Source organism: Monodon monoceros, unplaced genomic scaffold (assembly GCF_005190385.1).
Source record: "Monodon monoceros isolate NGI ecotype Baffin Bay Population unplaced genomic scaffold, NGI_Narwhal_1 Super_Scaffold_6, whole genome shotgun sequence".
In the NCBI taxonomy this organism is placed as follows: Eukaryota; Metazoa; Chordata; class Mammalia; order Artiodactyla; family Monodontidae; genus Monodon; species Monodon monoceros.
In genome coordinates this window covers 36,851,869-36,872,960 of record NW_021703783.1, presented here as the reverse complement: position 1 = coordinate 36,872,960, position 21,092 = coordinate 36,851,869, and the positions used below count along the sequence as shown (strand labels likewise).

The 21,092-nt window shown below is 45.6% G+C and overlaps 2 protein-coding genes across 3 annotated transcripts; one reads left to right on the top strand and one right to left on the bottom strand.

The window, feature by feature from the left end:
* The first annotated feature begins 276 nt into the window (after positions 1–276).
* On the top strand, positions 277–12,250 carry ZNF641 (zinc finger protein 641). 2 transcript variants are annotated; one of them, XM_029204485.1, is made up of 6 exons: positions 277–386; positions 3,056–3,264; positions 3,888–3,979; positions 5,164–5,293; positions 6,092–6,205; positions 7,078–12,250. In XM_029204485.1, the coding sequence occupies exons 2-6, from the start codon at positions 3,081–3,083 to the stop codon at positions 7,830–7,832; spliced, it is 1,275 nt and encodes a 424-aa protein (XP_029060318.1). In that variant the 5' UTR covers positions 277–386; positions 3,056–3,080; the 3' UTR covers positions 7,833–12,250. The 2 variants fall into 2 exon arrangements, with proteins under 2 accessions (XP_029060318.1, XP_029060319.1); XM_029204486.1 differs by lacking the exon at positions 277–386 and adding an exon at positions 409–448.
* A 6,092-nt stretch (positions 12,251–18,342) lies between these two features.
* On the bottom strand, positions 18,343–19,181 carry LOC114885123 (testis-specific H1 histone). Its single transcript, XM_029204516.1, has one exon. The coding sequence runs from the start codon at positions 19,149–19,151 to the stop codon at positions 18,345–18,347; it is 807 nt and encodes a 268-aa protein (XP_029060349.1). The 5' UTR covers positions 19,152–19,181; the 3' UTR covers positions 18,343–18,344.
* Positions 19,182–21,092: the final 1,911 nt, after the last annotated feature.

Genomic DNA, 21,092 nt, shown 5'->3' with positions numbered 1-21,092 from the left:
CCCACGGGAGGCCGCGTGGCCGGGACGGAAGATGGTCAGTCAGGGAGAGGGCGGGGTCGAGCCGCCAAGGTCGGCCGGGATCCTGGCGCCTGGGCCCACGGCGTCCAGGGGCGGCGGGCGCCTGAGATGTGGGGCCGGGCCGCCCGGGGGCCCTGGAGGCGCAGCCCGTCCCCCGCCCCGACCCCCACGCCCCTCGGCGCCGCCGCGGCCGCCGAGCCCCGGAAGCGGGCGGGGATTTCCTGTGCCCGCCCCGCCCGCGCCCGCCGGGCTGCCGTCTCCGCCTGTCGCTGGCTCCGCGGCCGCCGGCTCCGAGGAAGCGAGGGCAGAGGGGAGGGGCAGGCGGCGGCCGGGAGGGAGGCACCGGGCCGCAGGCCAAGACGACCGGGGTGAGTGGGGCCGGGCGGAGGGAGTCGCGGCTGGAGGGAGGGACGCCTGGCTTCCCGGGGCGGTGAGTGGGGCCGGTCACCCGTGGGGGCGGGGAGGAGGGTCGTCGCGGCTTCTGGGTCGCTGCCATTCTGGGGGGGGGGGGGTGGGTCGGCCACACTGACACTCTGTGCTCGCCCCTCCGTCTCCCCGTCCCCCCATCGTCGCTGTCAGGCCCCGCGGGTTCCCACCGCTGTCACCGCTCGCAGGTTACCCCGCGGCTCCTTTTTCTTCACTTGCTCATGACCCAGTTCACGAGAAACCTGTTTTCTGACCTCACTTCCCCTGCTCCAGCTCTGCCTCTCTCGGGTTCTCTGAAATCTGACCCTCTCCAGGGGCACTGTGACAAGGAGGGCAGAAGCAACCTTACTCTGGAGTGGGCGCCCGTCCCGCCCACGCCCCGCCCGGGACAGGGGCCAGGCTTCTCTGACAGCGCGACTGTCCCTGTGTCCTTGGACTACTCATTTCGGTAGCATGGCCCTTTCTCTATCCAACAACACTTGCTGCAGAAACCAACTTCTGCAGGTGCCATGCCCCCCAGATATGTGAGGAAAAGGGGGAAATGTCTTAGAACCCCGACTCCAGTAGGCCTGGGATCATCCTGGAGCCTGGAGAAACCAGGTTAGGGCTGACACCTTAACTGCCCAGATGCTGGCTCTGAGAGAGCAAATATTTTAGCAAATGCAGTTTGAGGACAAGTACCTGCCCCCTCCTTTGCTGATATTTCTGCTAGCACTTCCACAGGTTTTCTGTCAGTGGTCTGGAGAGGCTCACATCTGGCCTGCAAAAGAGGCTTCCTATCAAGGGACTCTGCTGCTGGAGAGATGGAGAAGTGGGTCTCAGGTGTCCAGATACTTACCTAGAGGTAAAGTCCTGAAGGAGGACTTTCAAACGGAGCTAGAGAATGAGGAAGACATCTGGTGAAGAGGGGGAATCCATGCTTTACATGTTAAAAGTTAAGTGAATACAGGGGCTGGAATTCAGAGGAAAAAGCTAAAATGGAACTTTCCCTTTATTGCTTTATTGGGAATTTTCCTTTCTCATGAGAAGTCTCTGAAAAGGAAACCTTGTAAGCTGGGAATCAGTCCAGGATGCTCCCATGAGGCCCTGAGACATCTCTGGACTTCTGAGATGAAAGGGAAATTTGTTCCCTTCCTGTGCATTGAGCTTAGAGTTCCCACCTACCTCTTTTGTCGAAGACAAATAGGCAAGAAAATAAACAACTTGACAGTTGTCATTACCAATCCTGGGCTCCTGGATTCTTGCAAATGTTTTTGGATGGATATGAGTTAGCCAGAACAGTTACCAAGGTTCTGACCTGTTTTTGGAAGACTTTCACTGGCTCTGACTGCTTGGGCATTGAGTAAGAATCACAAAAATATGACGTTGCCAAGCAAAAAGGGACTCTTCACAGTCTCATAGACTATTTCCCTGCTGTAAGGCAGGGAGACCGCTATCACAACACAACCTGTCCTGCTCCTAAGATGTCCAGAGCAAAAAGCCTTCAACCAGGTCCTATGCACTGCAGGACTATTAGGAATTTTTTTTTAATCTAACCTAAATCTCTTCTCTTGCAATCAAGAGAAGAGATCTGCATAGAGATAGAAAACATCTCTCTTTATTCATTGGCAGCATCATTCATCAGCCTTCTTCCCTAGTCAAGAGAAGACTATGTCCACTGTTTTGAACTTTCCCCCAGTGTACATATTTCCCATCCCTTTCTTCACTTTTGTTTCTTCTGATGGAACACACTCTGGCTTGACCATACGCTTCTTGAAAATTGAGTACATTTTTATAATGAGATCTGACTGGTTCTATCCTGTGTCTCAGGTTCTTTCCTGTGTCTTAAATCACAGGGCTGTTAATTCACCCCAGGGTCATGTTAGCAGCACCTGCTTCCCCTTTTCTACCTAGTCCAAACCCTTTCTGTTCTTTTTTTCTTTTCCCAATCAGACATTAGCTCCTCACTGACCAACAGTTTCTCTTATCTTTTAGGGTTGCTTTAGAGTCTTATACTTGCTTTCCAAGTTATTGATCTTTCTACCATATTTACTACCAGTTCTCATTTTCTACAACAGAGTGACAAGCTATATGTCTGTTTGTTGAGGCTTGTCCTAAGTAAGGCACCATTTGGTACAGCCTCATAAAAAATACACCCTTTGACTAGGATTTCTACCTATAGTAATCATTTCATTCTAAACTAACTGATGAGAATGGGATTTGTGGCAGAAAATCTTATGTGTAGTTACATCTGTTTTTGTTGAGTGCAAGTCTGTTTGCATCCTGTCCTGCATATTTCCAGATTGCTTACATTCAGTGGTTGAAATTTCCAGTTAAGTATTTTCAGTTGTTGAAATTAATTTATAGCTTTTGAATTTCCAGGATTGTTCTTTTTTTTTTAAATGAAGTTCTTCCAGCCCCAAAATAACCATTTGTGACTTTGCTATGTAGCACCTGCTCTTTTCTGGCTCAGCTTCAATTGATTGGAACACATCAAGCTTTTAAAGTTCATCTTTCATCAAGCTCCTCCTATCCAGTGTCATCTTTTATCCCTGGGCTGTTCTCCATAACTCCCTTAGGAATATCACCCCTTTCCATTTTCATGGGCATAACTGATATGAATTTGTTCCAGGTCACAATTTGGGTTTGTAGCAAAGATGCTTTCAGAACAGACTGCAGCCCTGGGGACAGGATGGGAGTCAATGAGTGTTCAGCTGGATGGAGCAGAGCCCCAGGTGGAAAGGGGAAGCCAGGAAGAGGGGCCATGGAGGACAGCACCAGGGCCACTGGAGCACCTGTGCTGTGACCTTGAAGAGGAGCCACAGTCGCTTCAGGAGAAGGGTGAGAGCCCGGAGGGGGTGTGTGGGGGAAGCACAGTGCAGAGAATAGTCTTCTAATCTCTGTTGAAAAAGTAGAGTTAAAAATCCCCAAATCGCCATGGACTGACTGCACAGCATAGTCAGTACCAGGACTAGGTCACAGAAATATAAGGAACTTCTGGGCTCTGGTCACAGAAATACTAATATAATGAACACCTGGATTCTGCAAACCATGTAACTGGGCTTCTCCCGTTTCTTGCATAATCACTCCCTCCACATGCTACATGGTTAGTGGTAACAAATATGGGAGACAAAGGAAGTGACAGAAACACTGACTGCTGTTGGAAAACACACTCAGTAAAATGCACTTTACAAGATGAAAATTACATTCAAATAATATAAATTCTATCATTTCTAGTCGAGTAGAAATGGATGAGATAAATGCTCTACTAACAACCACTCAGTACCCTTTCAGGATATTTTGAGGGAGGGTCTTTTCTACTACATTTATGCGTTGGAGTCTTACCAATGGGTATAAATATAGAAAAAAAAAGTGACCCTTAAGCCCCTCTAAAATAGGGCCCAGGCTCTAATTGGGAAAGGATGGATGCTCCATCTCTAACGGTTCTTCTCTCCCCTCACCAGCTCAGTCGGCTCCCTGGGTTCCTGCCATTCCCCAGGAAGGGAGCACTGGAGATTGGGAGATGGCAGCTGCACTTCTTGCAGCTGGATCACAGGTGGGCTGTGTTCTTCCTTTGGCCTCTCTCAGGGTTTTCTCAACGCTGCCTTTCTACAGCCTTTGCATCATTCCACTGATTTGTCATTTCACGTGACCACTAATGGTATGTCCATTTTATGTCTGAACAGATTCTGCCCCTTTCCAAGGGGCTCATAATACCCTTTTAAAAAATGAATGGAGGCATGATGAGAAGAAGGGAATTCCTAGAGGTTAGGTGTTTTTTTTTTTTTTTTTAATGGATGGCTGTGCTATCCACAGGGGGAATTTAAGAATAATTCATTAACGTCCTTTAAGAAATAAATCTGGAAATATTAGGAAAATTCTAAGTTCCTGAAGGAAGCTTAGAAGAACATAAAGTAGACAGGATTGGGTGGATGATAGAGCATTTATGGAAAAGAATAGAAGATAGAAAGATGTAAAAAGGGGCAGAGCCAGAGAGAGAAAACAGGTTTAGATTCAGAAGGCAAGGGGAGAGCCATGGGAAGACAGTAATAATAGTAGTAGTAGTATCCATACTCCCAGAGTGCTTACCATGCTTGCTGTTCTCTGAGTGCTTTAGGTATATTAACTCATTTTACCCTGAGAGAAACTCAGTTATCCCCATTTTACAGATGAGAAAATTGGACAGGATAAGATTAAGGCACTTGTGTAAGGTCATACTGCTAATAAGTGGCAGAGCTAGGAGTCCTTTGGCTCCAGAATCTGGGCGAACTGCCACGCTGTGCTGCCTAAGGATATGGCACAGTAGGGGAAGGGGGCAAGGAAGGGCACTTTATCTGTATTCTTCTGTGCTGATAGGAAAGGAAAGGTCAAGTGGAGAAAGGAGGAGCTAGGACACAATTTCTACAAGGAAAAGAATAAGGCCGGTGAGAAGAGACTGGGCAGACACCTGTAACTAAACAGAGGGACCAAAGGGTTTGTGGTGCCTCCAACTTCTCATGGTCCCAATTTGGGGAAATCCTCTACAGCCGTTTTCCTCACTCATTCACGGACCATTACCTTTACCCCTTGCCTCATTTCCTCTTCACCAAAACCATGTGCCCTGCCCAGGGACCTCTGGGCAGTTCTTTTTCTAGACACTCTCTTGCCCTCTCCCCTCTACTACTACCTCAGCCTTTTATACTGAGAACCCATTTCCCTTAAGGAACAGCTGCTGACAGATGATGCTACATTTTGTTTCAGGGCCTGGTAACCATCAAGGATGTGTCACTGTGTTTCTCTCAGGAGGAGTGGCGGAGCCTGGACCCTTCTCAGACAGACTTTTATGGAGAATACGTCATGCAGGAAAACTGTGGGATAGTAGTCTCTCTAAGTAAGCATGACCTTCCCCAGCCACTAAATGACTGTACTCTGGGAGAATGGAGTCGTCTGCTCCAGGGCTGTTGGAGAGCGTCTATTTGGGGTTCTTTTCTAGGCAGAGAATCTGTCTAAGCTTCCACTAGAGAAAGAATGCTAGAGTTAATTCAAACGGAATGGAAGTAAAGTGTCATATTTTTAAAAACAACAAAATGATGTGAATTATTAGAGAAGAGAACTTTAGGCTCTTCTTGGTTGGGAATTGGGAGGTTCTTTCAAAGCAGAGAGAAGGACATCTAAGAGATGGAACTGAGTCCTTGGAAACTCAGAAACCACCTAGGGAAAGATGGGAGTGTAGGTGGTGAGACAGCTGCAGTAGGGCTAATTAAGTGAGGTTATGACCAGAAAAGACAGTTGGACTGGAAGTATTTGAAATTTGAGTGGAAGAGAGCACTCATTGGGAAGAAAGTATGATTTTCTGAAAGAAAGAAGAGGGACTGAACAGAAACGGGAGGGGGGAAGAGGGAAAGGCTTGTATCTGGCCTTCTATCTTTTCATTTTTTAATATTTCTCTACTGATGTGGTTGCGCTGTGTCTTAGCTGCGGCACACGGGATCTAGTTCCCTGACCAGGGATCGAACCCGGGCCCCCTGCCTTGGGAGCATGGAATCTTAACCGCTGTACCATCAGGGAAGTCCCCTGGCCTTTCTTTTATCTACAGAGTTCCAGGGAATAATCTAGGAAACAGCTTTTTTCAGAAATGAGAATTACGGTTGAACTAATTGACATCTCTGTTTTCCTTTCCCATGGGCAGGATTTCCAATCCCCAAACTGGATATGCTTCCTCAACTAGAAGGAGGGGAAGAGCAATGGGTTCCTGACCCCCAGGACTTAGAAGAGAGGGACATTCTGAAGGTCACATATACAGGTAATGACGTAGAATACACTCAGCTACGGCCTTCACCCCTTTTGGAGTTTCATCATTACATGTCCCTCTAATCCCTCCTCTGCCTCAGAGAGTTACAGTACTGAAAGGTTTAGAGATCTTTTTCTTCAAAAGCAAGACGGTGTAACACAGTGGTTTAGAGGGCAGGCTCTGGAGCTAAACTTTGTGGATCTGGATCCAGGACCATACCTGTGGAACCTTGGAAAAGTAATTAACTTATCTTTGGGTTCCTCATCTATAAATTATCGTGAGATTTAAATATATAACCATAGTAGAACAGTACCAGCCACATAATAAGCACTCAATAAATGTTAATTGTTGTTGTTCAACCTGCCACCCATTGTGGAAATGCCTTCCACAATGTCTCTAGTGCTGACAGGTGGTCACCCGGCCAGTGATGATTGTAGCACGTTTCTTAACTCTCTCCATCTATGCTTAGGCAGGAAGATGGTGATTAATAGTTTTTTTTTTAAGTGCTAAATAAATAACAGTAATAAATAAGTAACAACAATAGCATAGACCATTTACTAGTGCTTACTATATGCAGGTACTATCCTATCTGTCTTATAACATCTATCTTATAACGATTCCCATTTTACAGAAGAAGAAATGAAAGCCTACAGAAGTTAAGTGGGAAAGCTGAGATTCAAAATTGGGTATCTGTCTCCTAAGCCTAGGCTTTTAACCTCTGTACCTCTTGCACTGTCTTATACAACATTAAAATCTGTTCTCTCAGCCTTTATGGGGTGAGGTTTAGGCCCTAATAGGCATCATACAACCTCACCTCTGACTCAGGTCCTGGGGTACTCCCTTGTGACTCCCCTCTTGGGGTCGGTATTTTCCCTTCTCCACAGGAGATGGAAGTGAGCACGAAGGGGATACCCCTGAACTAGAAGCAGAACCTCCCAGAATGTTATCTAGTGTGTCTGAAGATACCGTTCTCTGGAACCCAGAGCAGGATGAGAGCTGGGATTCCATGCCCAGGAGCTCCAGAGGCATGCTCCTTGGCCCACCGTTTCTTCAGGAAGATAGCTTCTCAAACCTTCTGTGTAGCACAGAAATGGATTCCCTGTTAAGACCGCACACATGCCCCCAGTGTGGGAAACAGTTTGTGTGGGGCTCCCACCTTGCCAGGCACCAGCAAACACACACTGGGGAGAGGCCCTACAGCTGCCTCAAGTGTGAGAAGAGCTTTGGGAGAAGACATCACCTGATCCGACACCAGAAAACCCACCTACATGACAAACCCAGCAAGTGCTCTGAGTGTGGCAAGAATTTCCGATGCAACTCCCATCTGGCCAGCCACCAGAGAGTACATGCAGAAGGCAAGTCCTGCAAGGGCCAAGAGGTTGGAGAGAGCCCTGGGGCTCGGAAGCGGCAGCGCGCTCCACCAGTGCCGAAGTGCCACGTGTGCACTGAGTGTGGGAAGAGCTTTGGCCGACGGCACCACCTGGTGAGACACTGGCTGACGCACACCGGGGAGAAGCCCTTCCAGTGCCCGCGCTGTGAGAAGAGCTTCGGCCGTAAACATCACCTGGACAGGCACCTGCTGACCCACCAGGGACAGAGTCCCCGGAGCAGCTGGGACAGAGGGACATCTGTCTTTTAAAATCTGTTTCTGTTGCAGCTGTGGTCACATCTTTCAACCGGTGCTACCAGGAGTCTCTGCCAGAGCTGACCCTCTCCTGCACCCCCGTGGCCAGAGTCATGAGTCCCAGTCCATCCCTAGAAAGATGAGGTTCCAGCACTGGCCAGAGTATTTCTCACCAGTTCTATGAGATGCCACATAAAGTAGAGTTCTTTGGGCAAAACTTTTGGGAAACAGTGCCTACTGCATGGGCTGATATTCAGCCTGAGCCCATTCTCCAGGGTACAGTGGTACCAGCAGTTTTTGGCTAAGGCCCAAACTGCTTGGATTGGTTGGTTGGAGCTTATGCCATACCAGTCGTTAAATATTTTGAGTATTACCCTTCCGTAACATAACTATTCTCTCTCTCTCTCTTTCTCTTTCCCTCTCTCTCTCTCTCTCTCTATATATATATATATATGAAGAGAAAGACCATATTGGCATATTAAAGGCTCTGAAAATTTATGCAGTAGAGCAAATGGTTAAGCCTCTTTTAATGCAGTGTTTCCTGAATTTATTTGACTTCAGTATCCTTATCTCACATCCCACAGAACTGGTGACTCCATGAAACATACTGGTGAACACTGGGTTAGAGAGTAACGAGGAAACAGGAAAGAGATAGTGATCAGGCACCCAGAGCCCCCTTTTTTATCCAGATGAAAGCTGAGGGGCCGACCTCATTCTTGTGTGGGCCCATCATCCTTACACAGATCATCTGAACATACATCCACACCTCTCACCCAACCTGCTGAAAAACAGAAACAATAACCTTCTCACCCCTATTCCTGCTCCCTTCACCCTGCGTATACATATATCCAGCTGAGAGACCACACTACAGTGCTAAGAGATGGACCTTATACCCCCAAGTAACCCAGGCCCACACAGAAGAAAAATACTTTATCCCCTTGAACAGACCCCTTTCCTCTTGACAGTGTCTTTATGTGTCTGTGTATCTGTGTGCAGGGTCTTTGAAGAGAGCATGCAAAGTGCAAACTGTATAAGCTAGATTTTCTAGGGGCTGTGTTCTGGGGATGAGGGTAGTGGGGATTGTAAGGATTTTTTTGTTTTGTTTCAAGATAGTAAGTAAGCTGAGTGATCAAGGGAGCCCTAGTGGAAAGGGTTAAGTTGTGGGAGTTGAGATATAAAGCCTTCCCCAGTATCACTGAGATCAAGACAACTGGATATTTAAGTCTAGGTCTGAATCTCTGGGCCACAGATTCTTTTTGCCAAAGTGGAGAGAGAAAGAGACATCCTCAGTGAGGTGAGCTGTTTCTTAATTGATTTTAAGCAAGGTACATATAGAAGCTTTGTGCTTAGTGGATTTTTTGGTCTTGTTTTAAGTGCTGGGAAATTAAGGCAGGAGTCACAGTGCCTGCAGGTTGTTATCATCACCCTTGTTTGACCTTGACTGCCTCATCAAGGGGGCAGAGTTATTCTTGTGGATCTCATTCCCCTAAACAGAACTTTAGGGGAAATGGCTGTGGCTTAGCTATTCAGCTGATGCAGGGTAATGAGCTTTCTGGTTGATTTTCCTCCCAATTCTGGAAAGGTGTCTGCACTAAGACTCTTGACTCCAGAACTTGCGTAAGTATTCTAGCATCCATTAGTTGATGAGTTGGTCATTGTTTCTCTTTGTTGATGATGTGTTAATACCAATCTTATCATTTAAAAATTACCTTGTATGTAAGAGCAGTTTGGGGTTAGGGAGGGAGAAAAGCAAAGAGGATGGAAGTGGGATATTTTCTCTTTAATGCTTAGATTCCGGTTTTTCCTTAACACACGTTTCTCAACCACAGCTGGTGGAATTAACCAGAGAGGCAAGAGGAAGTTAGCTGCAACAGTCTAGTTTAATGACTGTTCCACTTGCTTAGGAAAAACTGGGTGAATCATAGCTCCTTAGAGTCCTGGGCCCAAATGGAGCCAAAAATAGGGTCATTTTGCTCACTGGGCTTCTTAGAGTGGATATGACTTGAGCAACCCAGCCCCTACCTCCCTTCTACTCAGAGCAGCCTTCCCTCTTTGCCCAGAATGTACTTCTCTTGCTTATGTTCCTATGAATAGAGCAAAATGGCCAGCCCTTTGTAAGGCATCCTTGTCCCAGGTCCTCAGAGACAGGAGCATTTTAGGATCAGTATTAGGAGATGCCCCAGGGCACAGGAAAATATTGGGTTCCACTGGCAAAACTGGACTACGCCATTTCTTTTACCCTCCCACTATGCCTCATTCATTAATACAAGTCAGCTGTATGTGAGCAATGGTTCAGAACCTGTTTTGGATCACAGGCCCTTTTGAGAATCTGATAAAAACCAGAAACTCACTTTTGAGGAAAAAAAGATATTAGTAATTCACTTAGTTTTGCATACACACTTAACAGGTTCAGAGCCCATCCATGGATTCACTAAACAGGGGTCAAAGAAAGGGAGTCACCCTGTCCCAATATGGTCATTATATATTTGTGTCAAGAATTACAAGGCGAGGATCACTAAACATTTTAAGGACTAAGATACCAGAGGCAATAGGATATAAGGAGTGTCTAGTCTTTAATGACTTGAAGGGTATTTCTTACACTCTATGTTTTTTAAAAAATTCATATGACATGCTGACAAATCCAGCTCCTCACGAACCTTGTTTTAAAGACTTGTATGAGGTGACTGTCCGTACCATCGGATCATGCCTCTTAACAACCAGGTGTTAACCTCCAGCCTTTGATCTGTTTTAGTAATTGTAAGGTGAGAAAGTGAAGCCCCCAAAGTGTAGGTGCACTCATAGCACCCAACTGAAAGGCAACATGGCGTCTAAGGGCATTCTGCAGAAGGGGCATCCCTTTAGGTCATTTCTGCTGTACTGCTGTCTTCTCTACCTCTGTCCAACACCACTTCCCTTGGACGAAAAATAAAATAAGCAACAGCCATCAGCTGGGCAAAGAGATTTGAGTGATTTTTCCCACAGGGAACACTCCCATCTTCCTCCCAATTGCCTCTGCCACATGTCTACCCTATCCTATCCCCTTTAAATAAAAAATATCTCCGTGTTCTCTCTGAGCAAAATGTAAAATAGGGAAGTCCATCTTTAGGGACCTGTCACCTTTTTCCCTCTGTGTGGTGCCTCTACCCTCTTCAGAGCCCAAGTATCCTTGCCTTTCCACCCCATCAGAGTATCTCTGCAAAGAATCCCTTACAATGGAGATTGTAACCAAAGGGTTAGCTTTCTCAGAGCTATCTACATTTTAAGCTGTAGTTTTGATAGTGGAAGTGGAAAAGGGAAAAGATTTTCCCTTGTTAAAGTGATGTTACGCCTTCAGGGAGCAAAGGGGTGATAACTGGGGACAAAATCCTCCCTTTTCCAGCACTCCTACAGTCAAACCATTGTTTCCTATTTCCATCAAGGGCAAGGTGAGCCCTGACTCAGAACCAGAGGTTCCAGAAGACAAGTTCTTTCCATCTCTATTCAGTTGAGTACACTGGATGGGGGTGAGTGGGGTTGGGCAACAATGGAAAAGTGAAATCTATTCCCTTAGGCCCCTTAGAGATCCTGAGATGGCAAAGTTTACTTCTATTCCTCAGAGTGCTGTACTAGGCCATGGATCTCAAAATGCAATCTTTGGACCAGAAGCATCAATATCACCTGAAACTTGTCTTAGAAATGCAAATTCTCACCTTGGACAAACTGAATCAGAAACTTTGGGGATGGAACCCAGGAATCAGTCTTTTAACATGCCTTTTAACCAGGGTATTTGATGTAGGCTTAAGTTTAAGAACCACTGGCTAGGAGATTCAAATTCCATTTTAATCAGTGGTTCCTCACCGTCTTCAAATAGGGAGAGATGGAATCTTCACACCCCTGTTCTCAGATTTATTTTCTGCAAAATCCTAGGCTAGTTGCTCCTCAGTTCAATTCCTCTCGAGTCCCAAGTTATTCCCCCACCCTTAAGTCAGTGAAAGAACTGCATTAGTCACCAATTTCAGAAACTGTGGTGGGGTAACTACCAAGCTGTTGTAATTGGTTGGGGCTGGAGCTTCTTAAATGGGTATTGAGAATTCATGGGTCTAGAAATCTGAAAAGACAAAAAGGAGCAGACACCTCAAAGAAGGTAAATCCAATGTAAAACCGAAAAATCCAAAGAAATGGTCCTCCTTTGTTAGTTATCTGGTCCTTTTGCAGGCCTAATAAGTTGCCCTGGAGGTAGGCAGGGTGGGCATTCAGCACAAAGGTAGAGAGTAAGGCCATCTGTCCCAAGCCCCTAAGGACCCATGTATTCCTACCCCACAATTGCACTGGAGACCAGTAAGGGGCCATGCAGAGGATTCCTAACCATGATTTGGCCAACCCAAATCATGGGCAAGGGCAGCAGGAGTATTAGAGAGCCCCCAGGACATAAGAGGAAACGAGGCTCATTTAGTAAGATATGACACAAGCAAGATTTGAACCTAGACTCTGTTTACTAGGTAGAGGTTGTAACCAATTAAGCCATGGTACCTATGTCAAAACTGCTTCCTCCTGCTTTGAAGATTCTGTCCAGTTCAGGCTACAGGAAGGGATCTGTCTTGCAGGCCCTGGCCCTGATACCTCCTCCACCCCCTCTCCTAGACATACCCATGAAGACAGTTGCAAACCTGCCACCTCTGTGGGGCTCTGCAACGTCAGAAGGTTAGAGTGAACCCAGGTTTCTTTGGGGGAGGCAATCAACCCCTGTCTCCTAAGGCAGAGAAGGTTGGCTACAGCTTTCTTCAATTCCAGGCCTCAGGCTCTCCCTCTCTCCTTTCCTGCCACAGCCTCCATCCAGTAAGCAGAGCTCTTCCTCCACTCTTCACTCCCACTTCTGTTTTTCAGTTGGTTTGGTTTGGTTTGGTTTGGCTTTCTGTTTTGTTTTGCCTGGGGAATGCCACACCTTTCCAAGGGTATTTGTTCTTCCCGATTCCTATCCTTCTTCCATTATACTTTCTCACTTCAAGTTTCTAGCCAGTTCCATTCCATCGTGAGCCCACTTGCTACCTGTCCCTCTGCCTATTATCCCGTTTCTTTTCTGTCATCTTCAAGCCTAAGTAGAGTCCATTGCTCATATTTCCCACTTTCTTCCCTCAGATTCTTGGCTTGGCTATAGCATCTCAGCTGCCATCTCCCCACTCTACCTCTCTCTCTCATACACATCTCCACACATCTGGACTTGGCCAAGGTTGCCTGTACTGCCAAATCCAGGCTCTTTACTCCCTCCCTACAGGCTCTTCTTCCCTTGATGAAGTTTCCATTTTTTGCGTGCTTACTATGTCCCAGGCACTGGCTGTCCCAGGCCTGGGAGACTGAGTATGGTGATGGCCCCTGTACTTAGCATGTTCCTCAGCCAACCCCTCCACTGCCACCACTTTCCTGCCACACCTCAGGACACTGTGCGCCAAGGGACCCTCTTCCAGGCAACTCTGGGGGTGTATGCCACTGGCTATCCAGCCCAACAGCCTAGTGCCTGCCAGATTTCTAGCTATTGTCTGACTTGGTTCCCTCTGATGGACAGTGAACTTCCCATGGATTACCCAACCAGGGACCTTCATCTGTATCTTTAGAGATCTATAATACAGTACGATCCCTGTCAGTTGAATAAAGGATGTATTGGCTGTGTCGCTGACTTCCTTTCTCCATCCTCTCCTCTCGCTTCCATTCTCAGCTCTTCTCTCCTGATAAAAAGGCTGCAGCAGAGTGGGAAACACCAGATGGCTCCAGGGGGAGTCACGCAGCCATGCAGGAGCCCCCTCGCTGCCCCTCCCAAAACACACACCTCAAGATACCACAAGTTAGGTCTCCCCACCTCCCTCCTAGTGTCTTGGCTCCCAGATGTCATTCCCATCAGCTAGGGAGGCAATCCATTCTGGAGACTCAGGGAGCAGAGTGCTGAGCAGGCCAGGCCAAGGGTGAGGTGAGTGAGGGCCTAGCACATGAATTTAAGGAGGCCTTCCATCTCAGGGTCGTTTAAGGGCTGATCCACTCTTGAGAGACCCTTAGAGTGCTGAGCCTGAGTCTGGAGCCTGAGGTGGTGGTGGTGACTGAACTGACCCCCTAGACAAATTTGCAATTATTGGAAGTTTGGGGGGATCCAGAGGAAACCTGCACAGATGGGGTTAGACAGGAACTGGGTCCACCAGATGCATTCACCTTTGAGGGTGAAGAGGATGGGCATCTGGTAGAGGGTATCAAGAGGACAGGGTAAGAAACAGTGTGGGGAAAAAACATGGAAACCTGTCCTGGGTAAAACCACCAGCCTGTGACCCACTGACATGGCCTCTCACCTATGGATCTTCACTGGGGTGGGGAGAGGGAATCACTTTGCAGGCATTGGGTGCAGCCCAAAGGCTTTGCTCTTCTTCACGGGAGTTGCCTTCAAGAGCTTCAGTCCTACTGCTTAGGGGGTGATCTGCCTCTGCAGCTTTCTTAACACCAGCCAGGCTGTTTTGCTACCTGCCTCGTACTGCATATGTTTCATTATTTTCTTGCGTTCACTCTTACTTCCCCCCCAGGCACTTGGAGTAAAACGTTTGACATGTCTGATCTTTCCCCTAACCAAAAAGGGGAAGAGGGAAGGAACTGACAGAGGGAGCAGAAACACAACTGTGATTGTTCATTGATGGGCCTGTTCTCTCAGCCAGTTCCAGTGGTCGACTGAAATCCTGACTTCCTTCTACTTACTCTCCTATCAGTGTCTTTCCTAGCATTGACAGGACTCATGCTGACACTCCGTCAGTCTTCAGTTCCTCTCTTCCAAATCCTTTGGCTTTTTTAAAGTCCTTTCCAGCATGGTGTCCATCAATTAATTCACCAAGCAACCTGTCTTCCTGTCCTTGCTAGGCACTTAGGTTTTGGCTGGATCTGCAGCCCAACCAGACAGCCTTGCCATGTTAGAAGTCCTCAGAGGAGAAAGAAGAATAGGACAAATCTATTGCTTTGAGACTACTGACAAATGGAAATATTTTCATGTTCTGAAAACACACTCCCCCCAATGTGTTGGAGAACACCTTTCCCTACAAGAAACCGCTAAATTATTAAAACACTCAAGTGTATAAATGAATTCTAAACTTCTGACCTTTCCCTACATAAAAAAAGATGTAGAGCTAATGAGTAGATGGTGAGGCCCCACTCAACATCTATAACTGTAGTGAAGAGAGCACTGGATTTGCAGTTAAAAGTCAATTTCTAAATTGTACATTTTCTAAACATTAGCTTTTCAATTTAAAATCTAAGAGATTGTAGTGAAGTAAAATGAAATAGTGCATGCGAAAGTATAAACCACCTTATAAACGAAAAAGCTATAACTGACAATTATGTGGAAATTTCTACCTTTTTTGGACAAGTTACAATTTATACGAATCTGAAAATGTGTTAAATGAAACACATTTCTATGTGTTTCCTACAATTCCCATCACCTTCCCTCATAATAGAGAACCACTTAGATTTTTTTTGTGTAATCTTCCAGAGTTTCTTTATACAATTGCAAAGAGATATGTTTTCCTTCATTTTACACAAAAGGTAGTTGGTATACTCAATGTCTTGAATTTTTTCCACTTAATCTATCTTGGGGAGCTTGTCATAACAATACATAGAGAATCTCCCCCTTTTTGTAGCTGTATGCTGTTTCACTGTATTGAATGTTCACAGTTTAACCAGTCCCCTAGTGATATTTCCATTAATATCATTTAGTGCAATGCTGCACTAAATACCTTGGACATAAGTCTTTTCACAAATGCATTAATATCTAAAAGGTAAATTCCTAAAAGTGGTTCCACTGGGTCAAAGGACATCTGAATTTGTAATTCTGAAAGCCAAATTTCTTCCACTGGGGTCATGGAGATTTACACTCCCACTAGCATTGTATGTGAGTGCCTGTTTCCCCACAGCCTCACCAATGGAGTAGGTTCTTAAACATTTTAGATTAAAAATGCTGTCTTATTGTTTTAATGTGCATTTCCCTTATGAGTAAAGTTACACTTTTTTCATATATATATATATATATATATATATATATATATATTTTTATTTTTATTTTTTTGCAGTACGCGGGCCTCTCACTGTTGTGGCCTCTCCCGTTGTGGAGCACAGGCTCCGGACGCGCAGGCTCAGCGGCCACGGCTCACGGGCCCAGCTGCTCCGCGGCATGTGGGATCCTTCCGGACCGGGGCACGAACCCGCGTCCCCTGCATCGGCAGGCAGACTCTCAACCACTGCGCCACCAGGGAAGCCCACTTTTTTCATATTTTTAAAGGCCATTTGTATTTGTTTTTTCAACAACTATTGAATATTTGATGCTAGAGGACATTACAACTCTAAAGTCCAACAATTTTCTGATCATCGTTACACTAGGCAGTTGAGATAAAAGAAGAGCAAAGAATTGATGTCAGGGATGTTCTATTTGCTCTGACCAAAGTTAAATACCCGAATATGCCACTAGAATGTGAGCACTGAAAAGTGGGGATTATGTTTTATCCATCTTTAGTCCCAGCAAAGGGTTGAGAATCTTGCAGACACTTAGTCATTTGTGAACAACAGGGATGAGATGAGCTATTCTTAGGAATTTCTTCCACAGAAGTATGGTCTAGATAATCTGGATAGCCTACCTATGAGTTAAGGTCATTTCTCATATTTCATCAGAACCACCCTAAGGCTTATCAATGAAAAATAATCTGAAATGACTATTGTTAGCTATGTAAGTTATATAAGTCTGGCACTTAATAAATTTGATAAGTTTACTGAGTGAATGAAGTTTGCTTAAATGAAGAAATCATCATAATACAAACAGAAGCATGAAGATTCTTAGGAAATCTAGAAAACAAATTGTTGTCAGTGTCCTTCCCATCCTAACTTAGGGGAAAAGGATTTCTAATTCCAGACCATCTTGTTCTTTAGGTAAAAACATCCTGGGACTAGGAAGGAGCAATACATCTGGCTATCATAAGAGCATTTGATTAATTTTGTTCTGTGTTCAATAGACAATGTTTCTCATTGCCTCTTTTCAGGTGTCTGTTTTCTGACCATTTGCTTCATTCTGCCACTCACAGACAATTCAAGTGCACAATAAACCTAACTACAGCAGGGGCAGATTTCAAAGTTCAAATCATCTATTGATGAGATACACTGCAAGCATTTTGCTGTTACACTGTATAGGCTTAAAGCAGTGATTCCCATTTAAGGGTGTGAGAGTGAATATCAGCATCACTTAAGTCTGTTTGTTTTAAATACAAATCCTGTTCCCCCTTGTAGAAGATATCAGACTTTCCTGGGGAAAGATTGGTCAGGTATACTCTAAAAAACACTGATGTTTACTTCCCTAGGCATCATTTCTGTGTCCTGTCATGGCCTAGGCCCTGAGAACCACTCTCACACTGTGCTTAACCCCTGCTTTCAGAACCCAAAGAAATCATACATCTGCTCCAATTTGGTATATGAAGCTTAGTACATGTTGTTGTTTTAAGAAGAGCAAAGACCTAGCTATTCATTATTTAGCCTTCTCCATCTTATATTTCTGATATGCATTCTGTGTATCTTAATAGTTTCCTCTCTAGGAGCTATTACTTTCCCAGTTGATAATTCCCTTAATGAATTTTGTCAATCAAAGCATATACCATGATGTCTAAGTCCCTCTTATCATTTTACTGACACTTAATATCACCTAAAATAATCCTAGTCCAATTCCAACATTTTTTTTTACAGAGAAGGAAACCAAGACCATGAATGATTAAGTGAATAACTCAGCTAAGGTCAGAGTGGCAGAACTCTGACTAGAATCCTGGTCTCATTAAGTACTGATCCAGTGTAGTTTTCTGCTGTAGCACATTATCACTCCATCACAAATTAGTTATACTCATACTTAACTCTCTGTGATAAGCACCTACCATGTGTCAAGCCTTGTGCTAGCTTTCACACACACTGTTACTTAACTAAGGATTAACATATGAGACATATTTTCTAAGTTAAAACAATTATCAAATCAGGGCAAAAACTACAAACCCATTACAATCGATTTTGGGAGAAGGGATTTTTTCCTAAAAGGAATTTCAGGTAAGAACACTTTGGATCAGTGGGACCACTTAGCCTAAAGGCTGTCTATTCTTCTCTTGCCCCAGTGATGCCCACACTTCTCTCCTTACATGCCCGTCCCCCCAGAACTCAATATGTATTTACTAGGGTATCTAACATTAATTCAACACTTCGTCTAATCCCATGAAGTTGCTGGCTTTCTTCTACCTGTTTTCTTTCCTTCTGAAAGGCATTTTCTTGGCTCCTGCAACAGGAACCGAATCTCAACTCCTTTTTCTCTCTTCACCCGTCATGCTTCTGCTACAGGTCTCACCTCAATACCCACCCTTTCCCTTCCAGGTGCGGCAGAGAGGAAACAGACACAATGTGGTGGAAAGGTCTTGTAAATAGTTTTGCCCATTTCAGTGAGTGTGGAGCTGCTCTCATTGGAGCCTGTGGGGAAAGGCATCTGTGCCCGGAGGAAGGGAAGTTGCTCCCGCACTATGGATTCCTGGCTGCATTCTGAGGACCTTCAGATTTAATGGAAGTCTTTGTGCGAGCAGCCCTTGGGTCATGAGTCCTCCCCTGCCTATTCGAAGCCCTGTCGGTTTTAACGGAGGTTGGCTTCTGGATGGTACATTTCACCGGCTTCTCCGGGGCCCGTTTCTTCGCTTTCCTGGGCTTCGAGCGTGGCCTCTTCTTGTCTGGGGTCCTGGGCCTGATGTCTTCCTTCTCGGTCCGTCCTCTCCCCTTGTCCACTGCCTTGGCCCTCCTTTCCTCCTTGGCTCTGGAACTCACCGGTTCCCTGGCCCTTGGCCTTATCCTCATGTCTGCCCTCAAGCTCTGTCTCCACACTTCCTGGGCCTTCTTGGCTGCCCTGCGTCTCCCGCAGCGCCTGCGTGGGCTCTGCGTCCAGAGAGGGGTTCTCCTGGGCGAGCGGACACCCTCCTCCAAACTCTGGCATCCCGGCTTTCTCTTCGACTTCATAATCTTCCAGACCCTGAAGCAGCCGGCGGCGTCGCTGCCGCTGACCCGGAGGAGGGTGCCCTTCACACGAGACCTGGACCCTTCGTGCAAGTGGTGGCCGTAGTTCCTGCTCACTCTGTAGCCGGCATTTCTGAGCTCCTTTTTGAGAGCTGCCAGAGTCAGCCCTTTGTGTGCAGCGATGGCTTGGAGCAACAGCTGGGACACTTTGAGCACAGACAGCGGGCCCTGCCTCGGCGGTCCCCCGAGGACGTTTTCCGTGGTCTGCTGGGTTTTAACATCAGCACCTTGGGATTCGCCCACGGTCTCGGCCCCCTCAGCCATGGCCCCGCTCCCACTTCTGCGGGGCCGCTGGCTTTGGACCTCACTCACCAAGGTGTGAGCTAAGGCTGAGGCTGGCTGGGCCACGTCACAAAGGCAGGTAAGTCACGTCCTAGTAAGAGGGCGGCAGATTCCACCCAGGTAGCGGGTCTTTCTCACTTTGAATAGCCAATCAGACGCCACTTCCTTCTAGGTCTAAACCAATCCGGATTTTCAGAGCCTATGCAGACCTAAAGAATCACCATAATGTCCAGGGTTTTGTTTCCTGCTCTTATGTTCATACTTCTCATTGATCTTGATCTCAGCCGCTTTCTGAAGGTCACTATTTTTCCTGTGGTCCTGCACGCCATCCACCCACATTCTCCAAAGTGAGAGAAGTTGCTCCCAACCATCCAAAAGTAATACGATGCCTTTAGAAAGTAGGTGTAGTAGTTTATAAAACACAACCCGGCCGAGAAACTCCCACTTTTAGGTCCCACCAGATAGATATATGCAGTCATATCTCTCTGACTCTCTGCACGGTCGATTTTTTGCAAGAGTATGAAACAAAGGAAGAACCCACTGTGGTCCCTCTATCCTAAACATAATTCCCACACCTAGGAAGTTCAGATGCTTCATTCAATTGGATTGGAACAATCCAGATTCCAAATAGCCTAAGAACATTGGTCTAATCATTATTCTCTGAACAGACTTTGTGCTTTTCTGCTTCTTGTCCTGACTGCCTATCCCTTCCCTGTCCAGATAAATCCTGCTCATCTTTCAAAGTCCTACTAAATGCTTCCTTCACTGAAGCCTCCTCAGACTCTTTCAGTCAAATAATTTCTCTCCTTTTAACTCCCACAATTACTTCTGCAATCCTATACTGTTTTTTCTTTATTTTAAATTAATTTGGTATTAGATGGTACAATGTGGCACAATATTTAAAAAAATAAAAAAACCTGGACCTGGAGCTGGAAAATATGGATACATATCCTAGCTCTTTAATAGCCATATGACATTAATAATCCCTTAATATTTTTGAATCCTACTTGTTTATCTAAAAAAATAAAATAAAAAGGCTTAATAATCCCTTCCTACCAATATCACAGAATTATTGCAAAGATTCAAAAGAGGTGATGGTAGATAAAAAAGGGCTACTCAAATATAAAGCATAAAATTAGCATAAAATTATTTTACTCTGAATGTTAATGTCTTTCCAACTAAATAAAAAGGTCCCTGAGAGTCAGACAGTCTTTGAATTTCTATGCCCCATGCTGTACCTAACACTATCCTTCATTATATATAGCAGGCATTTGATTGAGTCTGCTTAAGTTCCTTGCTGGTGAGGACCTCTTATTTTGGACACAGTTTAGCTGGGAATAATTCAAAGAATACCTCAAGTTGCAAAGCATATCATACGTTTCCAGAGAACATTCACATATAATCTGCAGTCATAGGCTAGACTGTGGCATTGTTTCTTCCAGGAATCAAAGTTCCAGGAAGTTGCTTAGACCAGTGCTTCTTAAACTTTAATGTGCACTTACTTCATAAAGTGCAGACTCCAATACATTAGATCTGGGATGGATCCAAAGATTTTACCTTTCCAACAAGCTCCCAGGTAGTTCCTGGTTAAAACACAAGTGTTGGGGGGTGGGGGAGAGTAGACAATGAGAAGGGAAGTGGCAGGAGATGAGGCTGGAAAGGTGGGTTAGGGCCAAGGTGTGAAGGACAGATACAATAATAATGACACAGATGTCAGTGGTCACACAGTAGTACATGGTAGAGTTTGGATTTAAACCTAAGTCTACTTAATTCTAAGGCCTGAGCTCTTAAAACTACTATGCTAGGTTTCCTTTTCTCCAAGGTTGACCCTCCCCACCCCCTTATACATCTCCATTGTAGACTAGAGGGAAGTTTATAATCACAGCGCAGAATCAAGAGTATCCATAAGCACTCACTGTACCT